Source organism: Cryptosporidium muris, genomic scaffold (genome assembly GCF_000006515.1).
Source record: "Cryptosporidium muris RN66 scf_1106632353999 genomic scaffold, whole genome shotgun sequence".
Taxonomy (NCBI): Eukaryota; Apicomplexa; class Conoidasida; order Eucoccidiorida; family Cryptosporidiidae; genus Cryptosporidium; species Cryptosporidium muris.
Window position 1 is genome coordinate 174,398 of NW_002196571.1, and position 18,559 is coordinate 192,956.

The following is an 18,559-nucleotide window of genomic DNA, read 5'->3' on the forward strand; positions in this document are numbered from 1 at the left end:
AATAAGTTGGGCCGAATTCTTTTGTATGTGAATTAAAATGCAACATATTTGTAGTACAACCAAGTATTACTAGTTAAAAGCCAAGGTATATCTAAAAATTAACGAGAAACTAGAAAGTATGTTGAATGACAACTCCAAATTACATCAATATGATGTGAATACTATGATATGTGGCGATAGTAATGAACATATTGTTGATGAGTCTTGTGTAGTACAGAATAATAGAGGCAAGAGTACTTTAAATATAATACCCCCAAATTCAAGGGAATTAGAATTTCAAGTGAAACAAGAAGCAAATATTTCTGAAAAATCTTTGTTTACAGTGGATAATAATGATGATATTGCTAAAAAAGTTATGAGTGAATTGACTTGTCCTGTATGCCTTGATCGCTTTTGTTTACCTGTTACAATTCCTTGCGGACATACTTTCTGTAGATACTGCATTACACATGATAAACTTTTAGGAAAAAATTGCCCAGTTTGTAGACAACCCATTGGTTTTAATTTCAGCACTAATACTATACTTCATAGTATTGTCAAGTTATTAAGCCTACAAAAAAGTAGAAATGTACCTGAACTCAATGAGTATGATTTTTTAAAAGAGAGTATTCTCGTTGGAACTGAGAGACCTAGATGGTGGCATCTAATATTTTGTAAGCCAACGATATCTGTTACATTGTTTGGGAGAATTCTTGCAGATGAAGTTCTTGGAGTAGGTATTATGTTTGCTGAAGACTTAACACGATGTATTATTGATAAATTCTCGAGCTTAATCCTTAAGTCTAAAAATAAAGATATATCAAAGTTAATATGGTCAAATGGCATTTATATGATGGGTCCTATTGAGACTCAGATTTTAACACAATGTATTGGTTGCTCACCTCTACCTTTTAAAGATGATCCTGATTATAATAACCCGAATTCATCGACTCTATTTTCTTTAGAGAATCACTCAAACTTTAAAAACTCTATTAAACAATGGGTTGAGCAGTGTATTGCTCAGAAACCAACAATACTGCAAATAGGGCAAAATCACTTTATTAACTCTACCTCTTACCCAATTATAAGAGTTCTTAGTGATAGGATTCACAGAATAGATCCAAAAATATACGATCTTGGATTAATAAGAACTTCTTTACCATGGGATTTAGGTAGGCACTCAAAATCTACCATACAAATACCACATTCTTCAGTAAGTACTAATCATTTGCTAATTGTCAATATTCAAGATCATTCCAAATTCATAAAGACAACTTTTTCTCAACAATTCACGAGTTCAGACTACAATATAGAAGAAACTCATAATAATACTTATTCTAGTTATCAAAATAAAGACTGGAATCTTGGGATTATTGATTTAGGAAGTAGCATTGGAACAATGCTAAAAATTCCTCTTAGACACCAACTACTTTCTGGAGAAGTTATTCATTTAGCAGATCGTATTGAGCTTGTCATAAATGTAAGAAAAATCAAAGAAGTTACACTTGACATTAAGAACCCCCATAGAAATAATCCTTTAATAAAGAGTGAATGGCCGAAACTGCGTTGGAGCAAGAAACTTGGATTAGTTATAAATATCGACAACTACTCAGGAGATAACCAGGTTAAATTAGATAAAGATTCTATGACATATTCTAATAATAACAATACTTATGAGCACCTGAAGAGTGATAAAATTCCCGAATATTCACCAACGAAAGACCCTATTTTACCCTTATCATTGCAAGAGCTAGATTTGGAAGAAATAGACGAATATCTTGAAATATACATTCCACTAATTGCTAGTGAAAAACCTCCTTGTGATACTGCCGTAATGCTGGAAAATGGTAAATACTGGTCTGTAATAGTACATCCATATGGAATGGTATTTGGTAGAGGTAGTGTTGGTGCGTTAGGACTAAAAAAAGTTGAAGTTACAGAGAACAATGGTTATATAAGTAGGGAACACTGTATATTCTACTATAGCCCACAAGATTCTACTACTACAGATCAGAATCAAGCTAGAGTTGATTTCCTAAATAGAGACATAACAAAGTTGTCAAAGTGGCATGTTAAAGACATCTCAACTTTAGGTACATTCTTGAGATTAAAGCCTTTTAGTGACCCATTAAAAATACATCCCGGTATGGTAATTAAGGTAGGACAGTGCAAGCTAGAGATAATACCATTTATATTTGGTAATGCTATGCCCTTCCTAAATAGTAATATTTCTGAATTTTTTTCAAACATTCCAATAAGCCTAGGTAACCAAGCTAGTAATTTAGCTAATGGTACATCAAATCAAGCTACTCCAATGCTTAGTCAATCTATATCCGTAACACCTAATAATCTAATATGGCCATATAGTAATAGTATGAATTCTTCAGTTATTTTGCCATCTTTAAATAATTCCACTTTTCCCAACCTAAATATCTCAACTATTTCTCAAATGAATGCTATCACAGCTGCAAATCTCGTAAATGCAGCGACATTAGTAAGTATTTTTAATAGCAGCGAGATAGAACCCGAGTCAGAGACTACAGTAACCAATTCAATAGGTACACTGCCACTGAATATAAGTAGCAATATATCTCTATATGAAAATTTATTCCTCCAAAGAATAAATAATAATAGGATTAGTTTACAACAGTTGTATAATAGCAATTTGAATCTGGACCAGTTACGTGACGAAGAAATACCTAGCTTTCAACAGGTAATGATAAATCCAATATTAGATCATGACTCTACTACAACCTTAGGGAGAAGACCAAGAATGCCTCGAGTTATACAACAGGGAGGAGATTTATCACTTGAAGTAGGCAATCAGGAACAGAATAACTTTCAATAGCTAGTTACAAAATTAATGTTAGTCAATTCCTTATTGTTATCATATATATTATCTCTTATTACTTCTTGTGTATCTTTCTTACTCTTTTATTTTCACATCTATATATAAAAAAGCATTAATTTGTCTGGAATTGTTGTAAAAAGCTTCCTAATTCATTCAACTAATGCCTTAGCTACTTTGTACTTCGAAATGTTATAATATCGAGAAGGCTGGTGATCTCATAGTATCATCGAGATAGGATATGTTTATTATCAAAATTACTAGTTAACTTGTAAAATTAATTTAATAAGAAACTCTATTAAACTGGGTAAATGCAGATATGGCCTATAACGGTGCATATAACACATTTTCGTACCATTGAACTAGAAAGATAAAATAATAAAATAAGTGTGATCATAGGTAACATTAGTAAAGATTTCACTTTTAAATATATCAAACTATTTGAATTACCACTTATCTGTAATCAAGATATGATACAGATCACATTCCCTCATAACTTTATTGTTTGAAATGCTAATTCTCACAAATAAAGAAGTTGAAAGAAAAAATTCTCAGTAATGTTATGAAAATTAAATTACTTTTATTGGTAATTCGATATATAATTTTCTTTACTAATTGCATTTGCAAATTTAAAAGATATTTAGGTATTGTTGACATGTTTGAAATTATTAAAAGTAGTTGTCTTACAAAACAAAAAAAAGCACAAGTGATTACATCCTTAACTAGGATATATAATGATATGTTATTAAATAAAAGGTAAATAATAAATTACTGAACTTCAGCATTTTGAATATCAAATATTCTTTCAAATAAAGGTTGAAGGAATTTCTTTTTTCAATATCACTTTACAATATGTTGCACCTTTATGATTACTAAGGGGCAATCATTAATATTGAAAATTCATTTTAAATCCTTTGATATATATTAAAGTATTAATCAAAAACTACTGATGTCGGGAGTAATTATTGAAATGACAGTTGTAGCTATAGCAGGACAAATAAAATACAATTCCTTATAACTTTCATTTGAATTTTGCTAAATATAATTCCACATATATATTCTATTATTGAGTATTTTTTTGCATATTTACCAATAAATTTAACAAATATAAAGGAATTTATAGATATCTTTGCATATTACATATTGTTCTTAATTCCAACATATCTTTAGGAAGACTTTCCAAGTTAGATATCATAGCAGCTTGTACGTTGCGAAGAGCTTTATCAAATTCCCTTACTGCTATCTGAGGACCCAAGTACTTTATAATATCAACCCATTCAGAATGCATTCTAATTGCACATACACTGAATAGCTCAGCTAGGATATTTTTGGAACAATCAGTATATAATTTGGAGAAATTTCTGAGGACCTTACTAGGAGCAACCTTATTTGCTAAACCAGGTATTTTATATGTACAAGGGAGTAATCTAAGATACAAACATACCATAATAGATATACTAATAAGTGCAATTGAGAGTGGATAAGAAACTGGGATTTCTCTAGTTTCAATCTCTTCACATTCTATTGCATTAGAATGAGATGATGCAGATTCAGATATCTTTGGAAGTACTAATGGATAACTCTGAATATTTGACTTGCACATTTCTTCAGTTTCTATATGTTTTGGAGTTGACAAGAGACTGGGACTTGAGCTCCAAATCTTGTTGCCATAGCTCTTTGGAGTACGATTACATGGAGTTGTCAGACTGCTCGTATTCTGTGAGCAAAAAAAAGATGAACTTAGAGTGCTTATTGTTTTTTTCATATTTAAAGTATTTGAACTCAACCCATTACTTGGATATCTTTGAGATTCTTCCAAAATTTTACGGAAAATTCCTCTGTAATGCTCAGCAAAATATACCATATGTTGTAGAGCTACAAGCCCACCAAAGATGAAGTCATTGTGTGGATTTTCTCCACTAAACCCAAGTAACTTCCAATAGCTAGATATTGAATTAATTTCGGGATTATCAGGATATGAAAGAGCCCAATAATCTCGCAATAGCTGTTCATGAATGGGATTTATAGGATTTACTGGGATAGCACACTTATTTTGTAGTGATTTAATAAGCTTTTTTTGTCTAAATTTAAATAAAAAAAAAATGTCAATTTGTTTTGTTGAATGTTGAAATATTTTGCTTAATAATGAATATTTAAAGTTGGAGTGCTGCAACGGAATTATTGTTGGAGCTTCTTCATCCTCTTTATTTACTGACTTCTTTACTGTTACCTCAGGGATATATGATGATTGAACTGGGATCCTTACACTAGTTAAATCAGTTGCTAAACTTGTATCTCTTACTTCCATTTTCTCTGACCACTTAACTATTAGGTATGTCTTACATAAGACTTTGCATGCAAAGCAGTAAGGCATAAAAGCGGGTCATGTGGAACTTGTAGTACTAGCGCTCAAATTTAGGTAATTGTAAGTTTTTCGGTACTAAAGTGATTTCTTGTACTCCTATACACTATGTAATAAGGATATAAATATATTTGGTAACATGGGGTTTCTATACATAAATCAAGCTCTTGCAATTATCTTTTTGTCTATAAAGTTTAGAAGTTTACATGTCCCTATTGTCCTAATAAATCTCTTGTTTCCTAATATCAACTAAACTTAATAAATACTATCTATTTATTAAAATTAATTATAGCTTGAGATTTATTTTATATTTATCCCTGAGGTTTCGTTATTTTTTTTTTATATAATTAAATCTCAGAATTGCACAGTAAGTAGCTTTACGTTTTACTGAGAAAGCTACATCTTTTTTTTTTTTTTTCTATACTTGTTGACGCACTAATATTGCAAGTTTTAAACTTCTAAACAATATCCATTTTTTTTTGTACACAGGGATCCTTAGAATTAATTAGGTATTCTGTCATAGAGTAGGCTATATAAGAAAATATGGTTCTAACAACAATTAAGAAGGTTGAAATTCCAAAAAGAATTAACCACACACTCATGCTTGCTTCGAAAAAAACTGAACCCTGGTTAAAATTTTGAATACTTATTGGTTCTCCTCTCAGTAACATAGTTGATAAATAATCCGCAAAGATTTTGAAACCCCATAGAGAAGTTTTTTGATTTTCTAACCATATATCGTAAGTTATTGTATTGGACAAGTATATTAGGCAAAAAAGGACAAAGATAACAAGAGTTGTAAGTATATCGAAACATATCCTTATATATGTGTATATTGTATAAATATACATAAATTTGCTGTCTGAATAATAGATAGAATATAGTCCAACGAAACCAAATATTGTAGATATAAGAGCAAATAATATTACTGGAATACCACTTCTTAGTCCAAGTATAAAAGCTATTACAATATGGCAAGCAGTTAGGAAATCGATTAGACATACAGTGTAGAATGCATATTGAAGAGAGAATGGTAGAGGTGGCAAGCACAGGCAAAAATTCTGAGTGCTAACCACTACAGTATTACCCATAGTAGCTTACACGTAATATCTAAAAAATAAAGTTTTATTATTTTTTCTATCTTCTTAATCTACAAATAAGCTATTTCTATTGGCTGTAAATGGGGTGTAAAAGTGGTGTGATATTGTCTTATTTCACACAGTTAGCTATAAATCGCTAATTATAATCAATAATCAATAATGGAAATATATATAAGAATACTAGTAAAAAGATTACATTACTATTAGCAACCTTTAGATAAGCTTTCTAAAGTTTTTTTATTTAAACTATTCCTACTGTGTTTTCTGAGTTAATGGCGCACACTAGTTTAACTTTAATGGGACACTTAGAATATTTAAGCTTAAATACTATCAAGTAACTACATAGAAACAGAGTCTTCTAAGGAAGATGGATGGTAGTACAACTAATCTAGTAGTGTCAAATCTCACTGACACAGTTAGTTTTTGTGCGAAACGTAGAAAGGTTATTCACAAGACAGAAATTGACTATGAACCTCTGAATAAATGGTGGGAAAGACCAGCTAAAGATGAATCAAGCATTCAATGGGATTATTTAGAACACAATGGTGTGATGTTTGCACCTCCATATCAAGCACACAAAGTACCACTTATTTATGATGGGAAAGAGATTGAGTTACCAAATGAATCGGAAGAGATCGCAACTTATTGGGCTCAAATTTTAGATACTGAATGGTCTTCCAAAGAAAGGTTTGTAAAGAATGCTAAGGAAGCTTTCATTAGCTCAATTCCCAAAGGTCATATTTTGTACAAAAATTGTAATTGGGATAAGTGTGACTTTTCTTTAATAAAAGAGCACTTTGATGAAGAGAAGGAGCGCAAAAAAAATATGAATAAAGAACAAAAGGAACAACAAAAGAGAATAAAGAATGAAAGTGAATCACCATATATTTATGCATTAGTTGATTGGATAAAAGAAAAAGTTGGTAATTTTAGAATAGAACCTCCAGGGCTCTTTAGAGGACGTGGAGAACATCCCAAGTCTGGGATGCTTAAAAAAAGAATATTCTCCGAAGAAGTAACATTAAATGTTGCCGAAGATGCTCCGGTACCAAAAGTTGATTCAAGTATAATTGGACATGCTTGGAAAGATGTTTTTCATGATAGTAATGTAACCTGGTTAGCATATTATAAAGACAGTATTAATAATCAGTTTAAGTACATTTTTTTATCGGCATCAAGTGGATTTAAAGGGATGAGTGATTATAACAAATATGAGAAGGCAAGAAAACTCAAGAATTTTATCCATGCTATACGTGATGACTATAACAAAAAGATGAAAAGTAATGATATTATTCACAGACAATTAGGAACTGCTACTTATTTGATAGACTTTTTAGCTTTAAGAGTGGGAGGAGAAAAGGATATTGAGGAAGAAGCAGATACTGTAGGTTGTTGTTCTTTGAGAGTAGAACATATTTCCTTTAATGAAGACAGCAAGTCAATAACATTGGATTTTCTGGGTAAGGACTCTATTAGATATTTCAATACTGTCTGCATTGATGCAGCAGCTTTTTACAATTTAATGCTGTTCTGTAAGAACAAGGAAAAACATGAAAATGTTTTTGATCAAATAAATATGAGTTCTTTAAACCAATATTTAAAATCTATAATGCCGGAACTTTCTGCTAAAGTATTCCGTACATTCAATGCTTCAATTACTTTAGAAAGAGAACTACTAAAACTTAGAAGTTTGACTAATTTCAGTAATCAAACCACAAAGTCCAACCTTGACTTGGTTAAGAATGAATTTGGAATAAAGAGTGATGATATAAAACAAGACGATCTATTAAGATCAAATTTAAACAATATTGTAGATATTACAAATGTAAATGATATTTTACGTTTTTATAATGATGCAAATAGAGAAGTTGCTATTTTATGTAATCATCAAAGGTCTATCCCAAAACAACATGAATCTTCTATGGAAAAGCTCTTGAAACAACAATTGGAGCTTCAAGAAGATCTGAAAATATGTGAGGTATATTTAAGATTGTTGAAAAAGAATCCTAACAAGTCAATTACATTAAAAGATCTTCCAAAATTATCTACTGAAACTTCTTTCAATGGAAAACCACGCAAATTTCCTATAAACTTGAGTTCAAACTCAGAAATTATACAGAAAAAGCTGGATTCCATAAAAACAAAATTATCTAATCTGGAATTAAAAATAAAAATAAAGGATGATAATAAGACAGTATCTCTAAATACTTCGAAGTTAAATTATATGGATCCGAGGATATCTGTAGCATTTTGTAAAAAATATGAATTGCCAATTGACAAAGTATTCAATAGGAGCCTCCGAACAAAGTTTCCTTGGGCTATGTATACTAGATCTGATTTTTCATTTTAGCAAACTGGCAAAGTTCGATAATAATTTCTTAGTTGTATATATACAATCTAATCACTTAGATTTTGTTATTACAATTTGTAATTGTAATTTAATTGAGTGATAACTCTTAGAAGTAGTGATTATTCAATCCACTTAATCAAATTATAACTTATATTTACTACTTAAACAAAAAGAACTATCAATTTCAGTGAAATAGAATAGATCACCAAGTACCAATAGTTCATTTTACTTTTTGCTGTATTCTATGTTCTGCGTTGCTTTTACATGTGTTAAGCGATCTGTTCTACCAACATTTAAATTGAAATCTTTCCATAATGCAATTTAACATAAATCATCACATTTCTTAGGTATAATTAAATATTTCGTTATTTCTCTTCAATATTTAAGTATAAATCACTGGTATTTATAAATTTTCTATCTATTTTAGTATAAGATATCTAAAATACTAAATTTGTTTATTTTATTCATAAATAGATTTATATATAATACTTATTAATCAATATCATATTGTTCACTTAACAATTCTAAGTTGTAGCTATTGTTTTCGGAGCTCTGACTATCACTTAAAGATGAAATATTAGTATATTTTTCTCCTTCAGTAACTTTATCCTCACTATTCAAGTTCTTGATTTCATCTTGATGTACTAAGAGACTCTGGATTTGTTTACAGATATATTCCTGTTTACCAAGTAAAGTTACTTGATTAATCAATGAGCTACTGACAATATCTCCCCATATCATATCCATACTATTTCCACCACTAAAGTGGTGGCTCAGTAAAGTTGTTATTAGATCGCCTGGGCAAACAGTTTGAACCCCCTTTATATTATTTTGTAGCATTTTGGAAAAAAAATTATTTAGCAAATTACTGGCTTTAGGGCCAACAACAATCCACATCGAAGGACGGCATTGTGCTGTTAGTGTAAATTGACGACGAGTAGCAAACTCAAAAAATTGCTGCAGTGCTCCTTGAGTAATAAAAAGTTCCGAGTGAACTGGATCTTTTTCAACAGGTATCTTTACAATTCTAATTGACTTGAGACAGTGTCTTAGAATAGGAAGTAGAAGTAGAGCTGAAAAGTTCTCATCTAGTATATATTTTTGTTTTTTATCTCTTGAAATAAATAAATTTGTAAGTAAATCCTTACTTTCAGAAAGTGAATTCAAGTTTAAATTTGAATCTAAATTACCTTGAATATGTTGCTTAAATAAAAGTGAATGTGTTAGTAAATCGACTAAAATGATATCTCTGCCAGTTATGCAACTTTTTATTTGAGTTGGACCTTCTATATAACTTTTGTAGTTTGTCTTCTGAAAAAGTTCAAGGTTAGTTTTACTATCATAGTTGATAATTTCCTCAGATTCCAGTACGTGAATAAATCGGTTAATAGTAAATTGATCCTCATTATGAGTATATGAAGTACTTTCTGATTGATCCATTACTTCGAAAGTATCCCGAACTTCAAATTGAAGAGATATTGGAGTCTTAACAAGAATATTATCCATTACCAAAATAAGTTGGAATATATCAATGGCCATACACTTCTTATCTTTAGCTATCGTAGACACTAGGGTCTCTTCAATTTGGAAGTTAATCAAAGAAGGTTCTGAATTCAATTTATTTAGAAATAAATTTGGCTGCAGAGTACTTACAATACCTAATCTTAGATTAATCCCAATATCTAATTTAAAATCTGATGTAAAAAGTAATGAAATATTATGATTTAATATTGGACTTGCAGCCTTCAATACAGATAATAAAAAACCTGCCATCTGCAAACCCTCTGGGATAACTGGGTACATTGCTGGTCTGTAGATAGTTCTCTCAGAGCAAAACATTAATTGTAGCCAGAAAAGCAATACATTAGGAACTTCATAAAAGTAACAACTTCCACAAGTTACAAAAAAGTTACAACACCAAGTTGTCGTACCTATAAATTGATCTACTTCAGCTATAATCTTCGGGATATGATAGCTGCCAATTATGTGGAATACATTACACATTTTAATTAAATTCTCTATTGCAAAATTATTCTCTACAAAGGAATTTCCTTGTCCACTAGAGTTATCCAAATTTATTTCTAAACTTTTTACCTCAGAAAGATGTAAATTTATATATTCAGAGTTGTGGGAATTTTCTTGTATGATTGTTTCTGCCATTATTTCAAAACTTTCAGTTTTTCTTTCGCCTATAGGGCTTGTAAAATCATCTTCAAACAGTTTTTGTATATAAAGATCAGTTTGGCTATCTTCAATTTCAATTTTTTTAGAAATATGACAGAATTTCGAATATAACTCCTCAGAATCTATATTCTCTGAATTATCTCCACAATGATCTTTTAAAGTAGTATCCGACGTAAATATATGATTTACAGACGAATTTGTCCTAGAACAATTAATTCTATTTGGTATACTCTTAGAAATAGTAAAAAATGGACTCCATCTTTTAATAATATTAGTACTTAAAATCAAGTGATATATTAGAGGTAAGTTATTTTGATCTCTCAAAAATGCTAAGCATCCAACAATATCATGTATTCCCTGAAGATAATCACAGTTAAAATACTCACAAACTAGTATAACAACAGTAACTACACGATCAATGAAGGACAAATTATTTAAAAAAGGATGTGGATTTAAATCAAGTACCTCAAAGTCAAACTTCTTGCTTCCCCCTCCAGCAATTACATTTATATCACTTGTGCCAAAGAAATCATCAGGAATGCTAGGAAATTCCATTAATGCTTGATTAGTTTGTATGTAAGGACGAAATCTTAGCACATCCTCCCTTATAAGCTGGTACTGTGGGTTCTCATGCTCAATATGATATACAAGAGTTTTCTTAAGATCGAATGTCTCCCCTTCACAGTGTAAATACTTGTGCATAAATACTTCCATTTGATATACTTCATATTTTTCAATATTGTTTATTATACACCATGTTCTGTAGTTAAACCAAATATTTTGATCACTGTTTTTCCCTTTGTACTTTACAGGATATACATCAGAGAAATCAGGACCTAAACAAGTTCCAGTATCAGTTACACTAGAAATATCTTCCTTTTTAGTTTCTAAATAGTGCTTTATTTGTTTAAGATCATTGTTCATTGTTAACTATCCTTTTTACTTCCAGATTATCTCCTTGATATATATGTTGAACTAAATATTGAAGTCACGTCTTCAAATTTAGAATTTGAGACAATAATAAAAATAACCAAATGAAATATCTCTATCATAAAAGTAATAACTTTCAATGGCTAATATACTGAGTTAGCTTTTTAAGAAAAAAAAACTTCATGTTTCACTGCCATTTTTATCATCTAAGGCAATACATGACACAACCTTCCCGCCTAAGGATAGAAACTATAGGATTCTTGCAACGAGAAAACAGCTAACGTCTGCATTACAAAACCTATTTACTATTTACATCTTAATTGAATGAGGGTTTAGATTTTATATATGACAGCTCTATATTTTTAATTGGGATGCATAATAAACTTTCAATTTTAACTTTTCTTATTGGGTTCTTGGTCAACAAAGCATTTGGTTTTGCAAATATTTTATCTGGTGCTTTCTTAGCTACTTACTCTATTATCCATACAATACAAGGTATGTACGTGAACATTCATCACCTTAGTAACTCATTTGACTTGTCATTACAAGCTTATCAATCAACCCATCTCTATAATCCCGAACTTGGCACTGAAAATCTTATTCCAAACCTTCCAGAGTCAACATATCATGGCCTTATGCATCCATCAGTAATGTATCTACATCCAACACTACCTCACCAACATCATATTAACTCATTTATGCATCATATGCATGGTAGTTCTGATAATTTAAACTATAATATGGACTTAAAGAGTCATCACGACCAAAACCTTGAAATTAACGGGAATAACAATTACCAACATGACGGACATTTAGGAACTTATCATGGGATATTGGGTTCTATTAATAATGGTCCTCTTAGTACTAGTGAATTTCATAGGAACATATTTCATAATGTCCACTCTGATACTGGCACTAATGCGGATAGCGTATCCATATCTAATACTCCAAATATGGCTACTCCAATTTCACATAATTCTATAATAAATAGTTATGTAGTATCTATCTTATCGAAGAACGATTTACATAATATAATTTCTAGTGATTATACTCACTCATTAATTGTACATAATGGGCAATCTTTACAAGATAATGGTGCTAATTCAGGTATGGAAGCAGCAACAGCTAATTCTAATCCGGGAAACCAGCCCAATCAATCTATGGAATTTATAGAAGTATTTAACTACGTCACCCCATTTATATTTTTGACATCTGGGATAACGTCTCTTAGTATTGGACTACTAACTCTACATACTAAAAAAAGTAGAAAAAGAAAGCTTTATTTGGTAAGATAAGACTATCAATATACTAGAATAACTAGTAACTTAATTTAAAGTTTCCGAGTTTATCTAACGACTACTTTTTTTTAAATAAATCCATAATAAATATGTACCTTTTTTTCTTTTATTATCTATTCAAAGAAAATATGCAAGTTCTTTAAAACTAATATTCCTTTTAAACTAATAAATATTTCCTCTCTATAAGTAAAACATTGAATTGTCCAGTTATCTAAGCTGCAACACAAGAATGTTATTTCACCATCCTTATCTTGCTTGTTTAGGTTCTTGTTTAAATGAGTCTCAGAGATTTTCTAAAGTTAAACATTTGGTGAACTATATCCTAAATTAAGAAATAATTGCTATATCTGTACAAAACGAGTAGTAAATAAAAAATTACTGGGATTTATGAGTATTATATAGATATCTTTAATTTCTTTCTAGTGCTTAAAGTACGATTTAATTTCAATAGCAACAAAGTTTGATATACAATAGCATGAATTTAACTCTTGAGAATACAGACAAATAAGTTTCTTTAGTTGCCTAGATACTAATTTTATTAGTAATTTTTGTTCAACAAGAATGTCAGAGGTAGTATTGAGAGTTTCGACACTTTTAAAACTGTAGTATACTCAAATATTTCTGAAACTTCATGCACTAAATTAGACAGTTATCTCATTTGAATTTATAGACTCTTATTTCACATAGTATATTGGGAATTATATACTATCCACTATCACAAAATGAAAGAATGACTATAAATAGTGGTCTTATCACAAAGACAAGCTATATGATTGCAATAACATTCCTCATTAAATATTATTAGGAATTGTGTAAAGAAAGTAATAGTACTAATAGAGAATAATGAAAAATTGCTTTTTAATTACAGAAATTTACCTGTTACAAGCTTTGATTTAGTAGGTTAAAAACACTTGAATAACGGAATACATTAAGAGCACAAGAAAAGATTAAGTAATAATCTGACAGTTTACTCAGAAACTTTATGAACTTTACAACGCTGCTAAATTTCGGTAATAAATAATCTTGCATTACACAGTTCCCTATTTAAAAATATTGCTTGTATTAGTCTTCACTTCTTGCTTGAACTTGGGTATTAATAACACATTTGTCAAGAAAGTTTGAAGAGATAAATATAACTTACTGACTAAAGATAATCATAAATTAAATAACTAAGTTAGATAATTTTTTAGGCAACTCAACTTAAGGCTTTATATAGAATAAAGTATTATCTATACAACTTTTATACTTGACTGCACTTAGAGAAAACTATTAGCGCTAACTTTTTTTTTTTTCTTACCTCCACTAGAAATTTCAAAACATCAAAATAATATTAAGACAAATAACTCGATATAAAAGTTAATATATCTTAGATATATTGGCTGATATATATTGGTTATAATGTATATAAAGTTATTGTGGTTCCTATGTATTACCATTTTACCTGGAGTAATCCTATGCATACCAACTATCTTACCTCATGCAATATCAAGTAGTCTAGGTCATTTGGCATCTAACGCGATCAATAAACATGCTAATACAATAGCACATAGTGCAGTACTAAGCCATACTGCGAATATAATATCATCTCATGCGGCAAAGGCTATAGTAGTTCATGCTTCTCATACTCCAGCCCAACATATTCAAAACCCTACTACTATTCACTCAGACAACATTATTCGATCTCATTCAACTAATGTCGCACATTCAGCTAATGTAGCTAATTTTGGGAGTCATTTAGTTCCAAGTACCCACCAGAATTATCTTGCATCATCAAGCTCTCATGGATCTATATCACATGGCACAGGGGATTCAACAAAATTTGCCTTAATACACCATAACCTACAATACAATGCACATCATCCACTATCATATACTTTTGCAGAATCTACATCAGGAAAAGAAATCTCTACATTAGATAAAACTTCCTCTACATCTACAGCTCCAAATATAAAATCTGATTCTATATTGGCAGCAAATGTTATATCTGTAGTGCTGACAGGTATACAGATCGCTATTTCAGTTACAGGAATTAGTTTCACAATTTATCATACTACCAAAAGTCGCAGAAGCAGGAAGCCATATTATGTTAGGTAAACTTCTCAACTTGTATAAATATATAGTTTGCTGTTATACTGCACTTGGAATTACTGTTATAATAATTTGATTGTTATAATATAAATATTTATTATCCAAGGTTTTTGAGTGATTTTGCTAGTGAAATTGGCAAAACCCTCATTGTAGTTTTTCTTAAAAGCATATTTTTTTTTAAATTATAATACCCTTGCAAAACTACTTCTTTTAAACGGAATTTATAACATTGGGGTACATATGACATTCTTCTTCACCCGATATCCTTGCTAATATTTTTTTATGTTTAATAATTAAATAAGCTGCAAAAACTTGGCATATCTTCTGGAGCTTCTTTTACACAAGGGAATATAAAACTAGGTTGGGAGGTTATCGATATCACGGTTTATACAATGAATTTTTTATCGTCATAAAAAGTCACTAGTTAATGCATCAATTGAAGTATGTAAAAGTATAATATACCAAAATTTAAAGTTTTGGGTTTAATCTTGACTAAATTTATCTAGAAAGTGCTAATAGTATGTGAATTCTAATTGTATATCTTTATGTAAAGGAGTCACTTTGCAGTTTTGTCATAAATAAATATATTTATTAACTAATTAACCATTCTTGCATTAATCTATATAAATATTAAGCATAGTTGACTTCATACTAGTCAATAAATTAATAGGTATAACAATAAGTGCACAGCTTAGGAAAGTAGAAATACTTAAATACAGTTACCGCTATTGGCAAGCGCTAACTATTTTTAGGAGATACAAGTAGTATCTACTACAGGTAAAGTTTATTTGAAAGAGACTTATTCTTTTTATAATGGAATATGCATGCTATTAGGTAGGTAATGTTTGGGAGTTTTACGATATATTGGCCTCTCCTTTCTTATTTAGGCCATATTTTGATTAATTTAAGTAGTGCCCTTTCATCTCATAACAATTTTCAAAGTAACTATAACAGATATCATTTGGAAGATGCAAGAGATAATATATGTTATGCATTAGTTCTCTCATCTGGTTCTAACAAGGGTCCATGGCAAGCAGGAGTAATTAGAGGTATTGCACAAAAGTATCACGACATGAATGTAACTCTACGGTGGGATATTGTAGGTGGTACATCTGTTGGAGCATTTAATGGACTAGTATCTCAGTTTTATCCTCCTGGAAATGAATTAGAATGGACAACAGAATTAGTTATTTTGTGGAAAATGACTAGGCAAAGAGATATATCTTCTTGTAAATTTCCTTTGAAGAAAAACTATAGCCGCTGGTTTTTGAGCTTAACTAGAGGAATGGTTAACTCTCGAAATCCTTTTCGCTATTTATGTGATAATTCTCCTGCTAGGAAGCGATTAAGAGAACTATTTCTACATAGAAGACATAGGCAAAGACTATTTTATACAAATACAATGCGTTTTACTGATAGGACTGCTCATGTATTTACAGAACAGTTAGAGTTGGAGGATATTATAGAAGCTGTTGTGGGGTCAGGTACTATACCTGGGATATTTCCTATAAAATATCTGAGAAATTTGGGTTTTCACGTAGATGGTGGTTTTGTAGCAGCTGGTGACCTAGAAACTGCAATTAAGCGTTGCATAGCTGTTGGAAAGGCAAAATCCCCTAAAGATGTAGTTATTGACTTTATATCAGCTCAAGAACCTAGGGAACTAAGAAAGAATACATCTTTACTAGATTATGATGAACAAAGAGATCCTTCGAGGCTACCCTTCTACTCTGTGTTATTTGAATCTATTGGGATATTGTCAGATATGGTCTCCTCTACTTCTGTTATTCGACAAATGATTGCTAAGTATCCAGATGTTACAATTAGGTATTTGATTCAGCCTAATGAGGAAGCATTGATGTGGATCCCTAGAAATATGATGGATTTTTCACAATGGAGGAAAATGCATCGAGCTATCGAAGCAGGATATAATGCAGGATATAATATAATTCCTATGACAAATGAAGTATGGGGTTTTATTTTAGAACCTCCTAAGGTATTTATTCATCCTCCAGATTCAATAGATGTAACACATATCCTGGAACGATACTATAAAGAATGTGATGCCAGAAAACTTTCAAGTGGCTTTGAACCTATTGGATTAAATGATGTAACTACTTTCTTACTTGCTTCCAATGTGGAAAGAGCAATAAGGGTTGTATTCACAGAGGTAACTCCTTATAAAAATATCTTTTTACTTAGAGATGCTAGTGTATTTGCTACCTTTATGGGTCCAATTTTCATTGTAAAAAGATGCGCGGACTTAATGCAGTACTTTGCAGCTGCCAGAGGTGTTAGATATTCCAACTATGGCAAGTATTTAACTTGGATTGGTGATCTATGCAATAAAATAGGTACTAAAATTAACGAAATAAACAGTGGATGGATGAATAACTTCCCTATTCTCTATAAACAAGAACATAAATATCCATTTGAAGATTTGGATACTGATAATCTAAATGATTGTATCATCAGCATTAACAATACTTGTATATATGAATTTAGTGGGATATTAGATGATACCAGAGATATTGGGTTGGATTCTATTACTACTGACATTAGGTACTTAACCCACATGTTGGCGCATAATGAGAGTAAAGGTTTAGGGATATCAGCCAATTACTTTGCTCAGGCTAAGAAAACAATATATGTACTCAAAAAGTGTGTTAATTCTCTACAAGGAAATCTTCAGGAAATACTTGATCAAATTGATCTTAGTTCTACAATAAAGCATACAGCTTCTAGTGCGGAACGTATATTTAAACAAACATATCGGATTCTCCTCTCATATCTTAAGGGATTACAAATTCTAAATGAAGATATTGAGAGACTTCATCAATCATCTGAATCTATTGGATACTACTTAAGAGAATCAGGAAATATTAGAAATAGAGCTTTGGAACTTCTACAAAATATTAATTCTAAAGAAAATAATGGTGTTTTTATAGCTAATATCAAGGATGTATACGATGTACTTTTAATATATAAACAATATTTACAACTTCACCAGAACACTCAGATTAGAGAAAGTGAAAATAAGAGATTTTTCGCTGATACTAAGCATTCTCAATTACTTTTAACAAGGATTATTTATGCAGTTCGTTCACGACTGAATCATTTTAAGAAGATCTTGAATGATTCTCAGATAAAGAGCTTGGTTCTGGAGCTTATTAAGTGCATTAGCATAATTGAAAAAATTTCATATTCAAATAATGCAGGTAGTAAATTTTGATATTAGAAACATATTTCGATGACTTTCTTTTCTAAGTAATTTTTAACCTCTTTCATGCACTTATGGAGTTTAAACTTCTCAAATATTATCACTAATTTGGCGGTAACTAGTTACTCTTTGATAACTAGGTCTCAGTAACTTCCGGCTGGTCAATAACACGATATATTTCCTCTCCAATGATACGTTTG

At 30.6% G+C, this 18,559-nt stretch overlaps 7 protein-coding genes across 7 annotated transcripts, besides 9 other annotated features; 5 read left to right on the plus strand and 2 right to left on the minus strand.

Annotated features, from left to right (window-relative positions):
• Window positions 1-118: 118 nt before the first annotated feature.
• CMU_023330 (FHA domain-containing protein) lies at window positions 119-2,827 on the plus strand (the record flags this gene model as incomplete). Its single annotated transcript, XM_002139641.1, has 1 exon — window positions 119-2,827. One exon carries the CDS (start codon window positions 119-121, stop codon window positions 2,825-2,827), a length of 2,709 nt encoding a protein of 902 aa, XP_002139677.1.
• A 1,117-nt stretch (window positions 2,828-3,944) lies between these two features.
• On the minus strand, window positions 3,945-5,135 carry CMU_023340 (ELMO/CED-12 family protein; the record flags this gene model as incomplete). The annotated part of the gene is made up of 1 exon (XM_002139642.1): window positions 3,945-5,135. One exon carries the CDS (start codon window positions 5,133-5,135, stop codon window positions 3,945-3,947), a length of 1,191 nt encoding a protein of 396 aa, XP_002139678.1.
• Window positions 4,910-4,931: a sequence feature (AT_rich).
• Window positions 4,981-5,061: a repeat region.
• Window positions 5,136-5,444: 309 nt separating the features above from the next.
• Window positions 5,445-5,480: a sequence feature (AT_rich).
• Window positions 5,481-5,517: 37 nt separating this feature from the next.
• Window positions 5,518-5,542: a sequence feature (AT_rich).
• Window positions 5,543-6,656: 1,114 nt separating this feature from the next.
• CMU_023350 (DNA topoisomerase I, putative) lies at window positions 6,657-8,639 on the plus strand (the record flags this gene model as incomplete). The annotated part of the gene is made up of 1 exon (XM_002139643.1): window positions 6,657-8,639. One exon carries the CDS (start codon window positions 6,657-6,659, stop codon window positions 8,637-8,639), a length of 1,983 nt encoding a protein of 660 aa, XP_002139679.1.
• Window positions 8,640-9,039: 400 nt separating this feature from the next.
• Window positions 9,040-9,136: a sequence feature (AT_rich).
• On the minus strand, window positions 9,132-11,747 carry CMU_023360 (uncharacterized protein; the record flags this gene model as incomplete). The annotated part of the gene is made up of 1 exon (XM_002139644.1): window positions 9,132-11,747. One exon carries the CDS (start codon window positions 11,745-11,747, stop codon window positions 9,132-9,134), a length of 2,616 nt encoding a protein of 871 aa, XP_002139680.1.
• Window positions 11,748-12,124: 377 nt separating this feature from the next.
• Window positions 12,125-13,048, plus strand: CMU_023370 (uncharacterized protein; the record flags this gene model as incomplete). The annotated part of the gene is made up of 1 exon (XM_002139645.1): window positions 12,125-13,048. The coding sequence occupies one exon, from the start codon at window positions 12,125-12,127 to the stop codon at window positions 13,046-13,048; it is 924 nt and encodes a 307-aa protein (XP_002139681.1).
• A 1,401-nt stretch (window positions 13,049-14,449) lies between these two features.
• Window positions 14,450-15,145, plus strand: CMU_023380 (uncharacterized protein; the record flags this gene model as incomplete). The annotated part of the gene is made up of 1 exon (XM_002139646.1): window positions 14,450-15,145. The coding sequence occupies one exon, from the start codon at window positions 14,450-14,452 to the stop codon at window positions 15,143-15,145; it is 696 nt and encodes a 231-aa protein (XP_002139682.1).
• A 56-nt stretch (window positions 15,146-15,201) lies between these two features.
• Window positions 15,202-15,240: a sequence feature (AT_rich).
• A 66-nt stretch (window positions 15,241-15,306) lies between these two features.
• Window positions 15,307-15,329: a sequence feature (AT_rich).
• Window positions 15,330-15,409: 80 nt separating this feature from the next.
• Window positions 15,410-15,440: a sequence feature (AT_rich).
• Window positions 15,441-15,713: 273 nt separating this feature from the next.
• Window positions 15,714-15,742: a sequence feature (AT_rich).
• Window positions 15,743-15,980: 238 nt separating this feature from the next.
• Window positions 15,981-18,371, plus strand: CMU_023390 (patatin-like phospholipase family protein; the record flags this gene model as incomplete). The annotated part of the gene is made up of 1 exon (XM_002139647.1): window positions 15,981-18,371. One exon carries the CDS (start codon window positions 15,981-15,983, stop codon window positions 18,369-18,371), a length of 2,391 nt encoding a protein of 796 aa, XP_002139683.1.
• Between the last annotated feature and the right edge of the window lie 188 nt (window positions 18,372-18,559).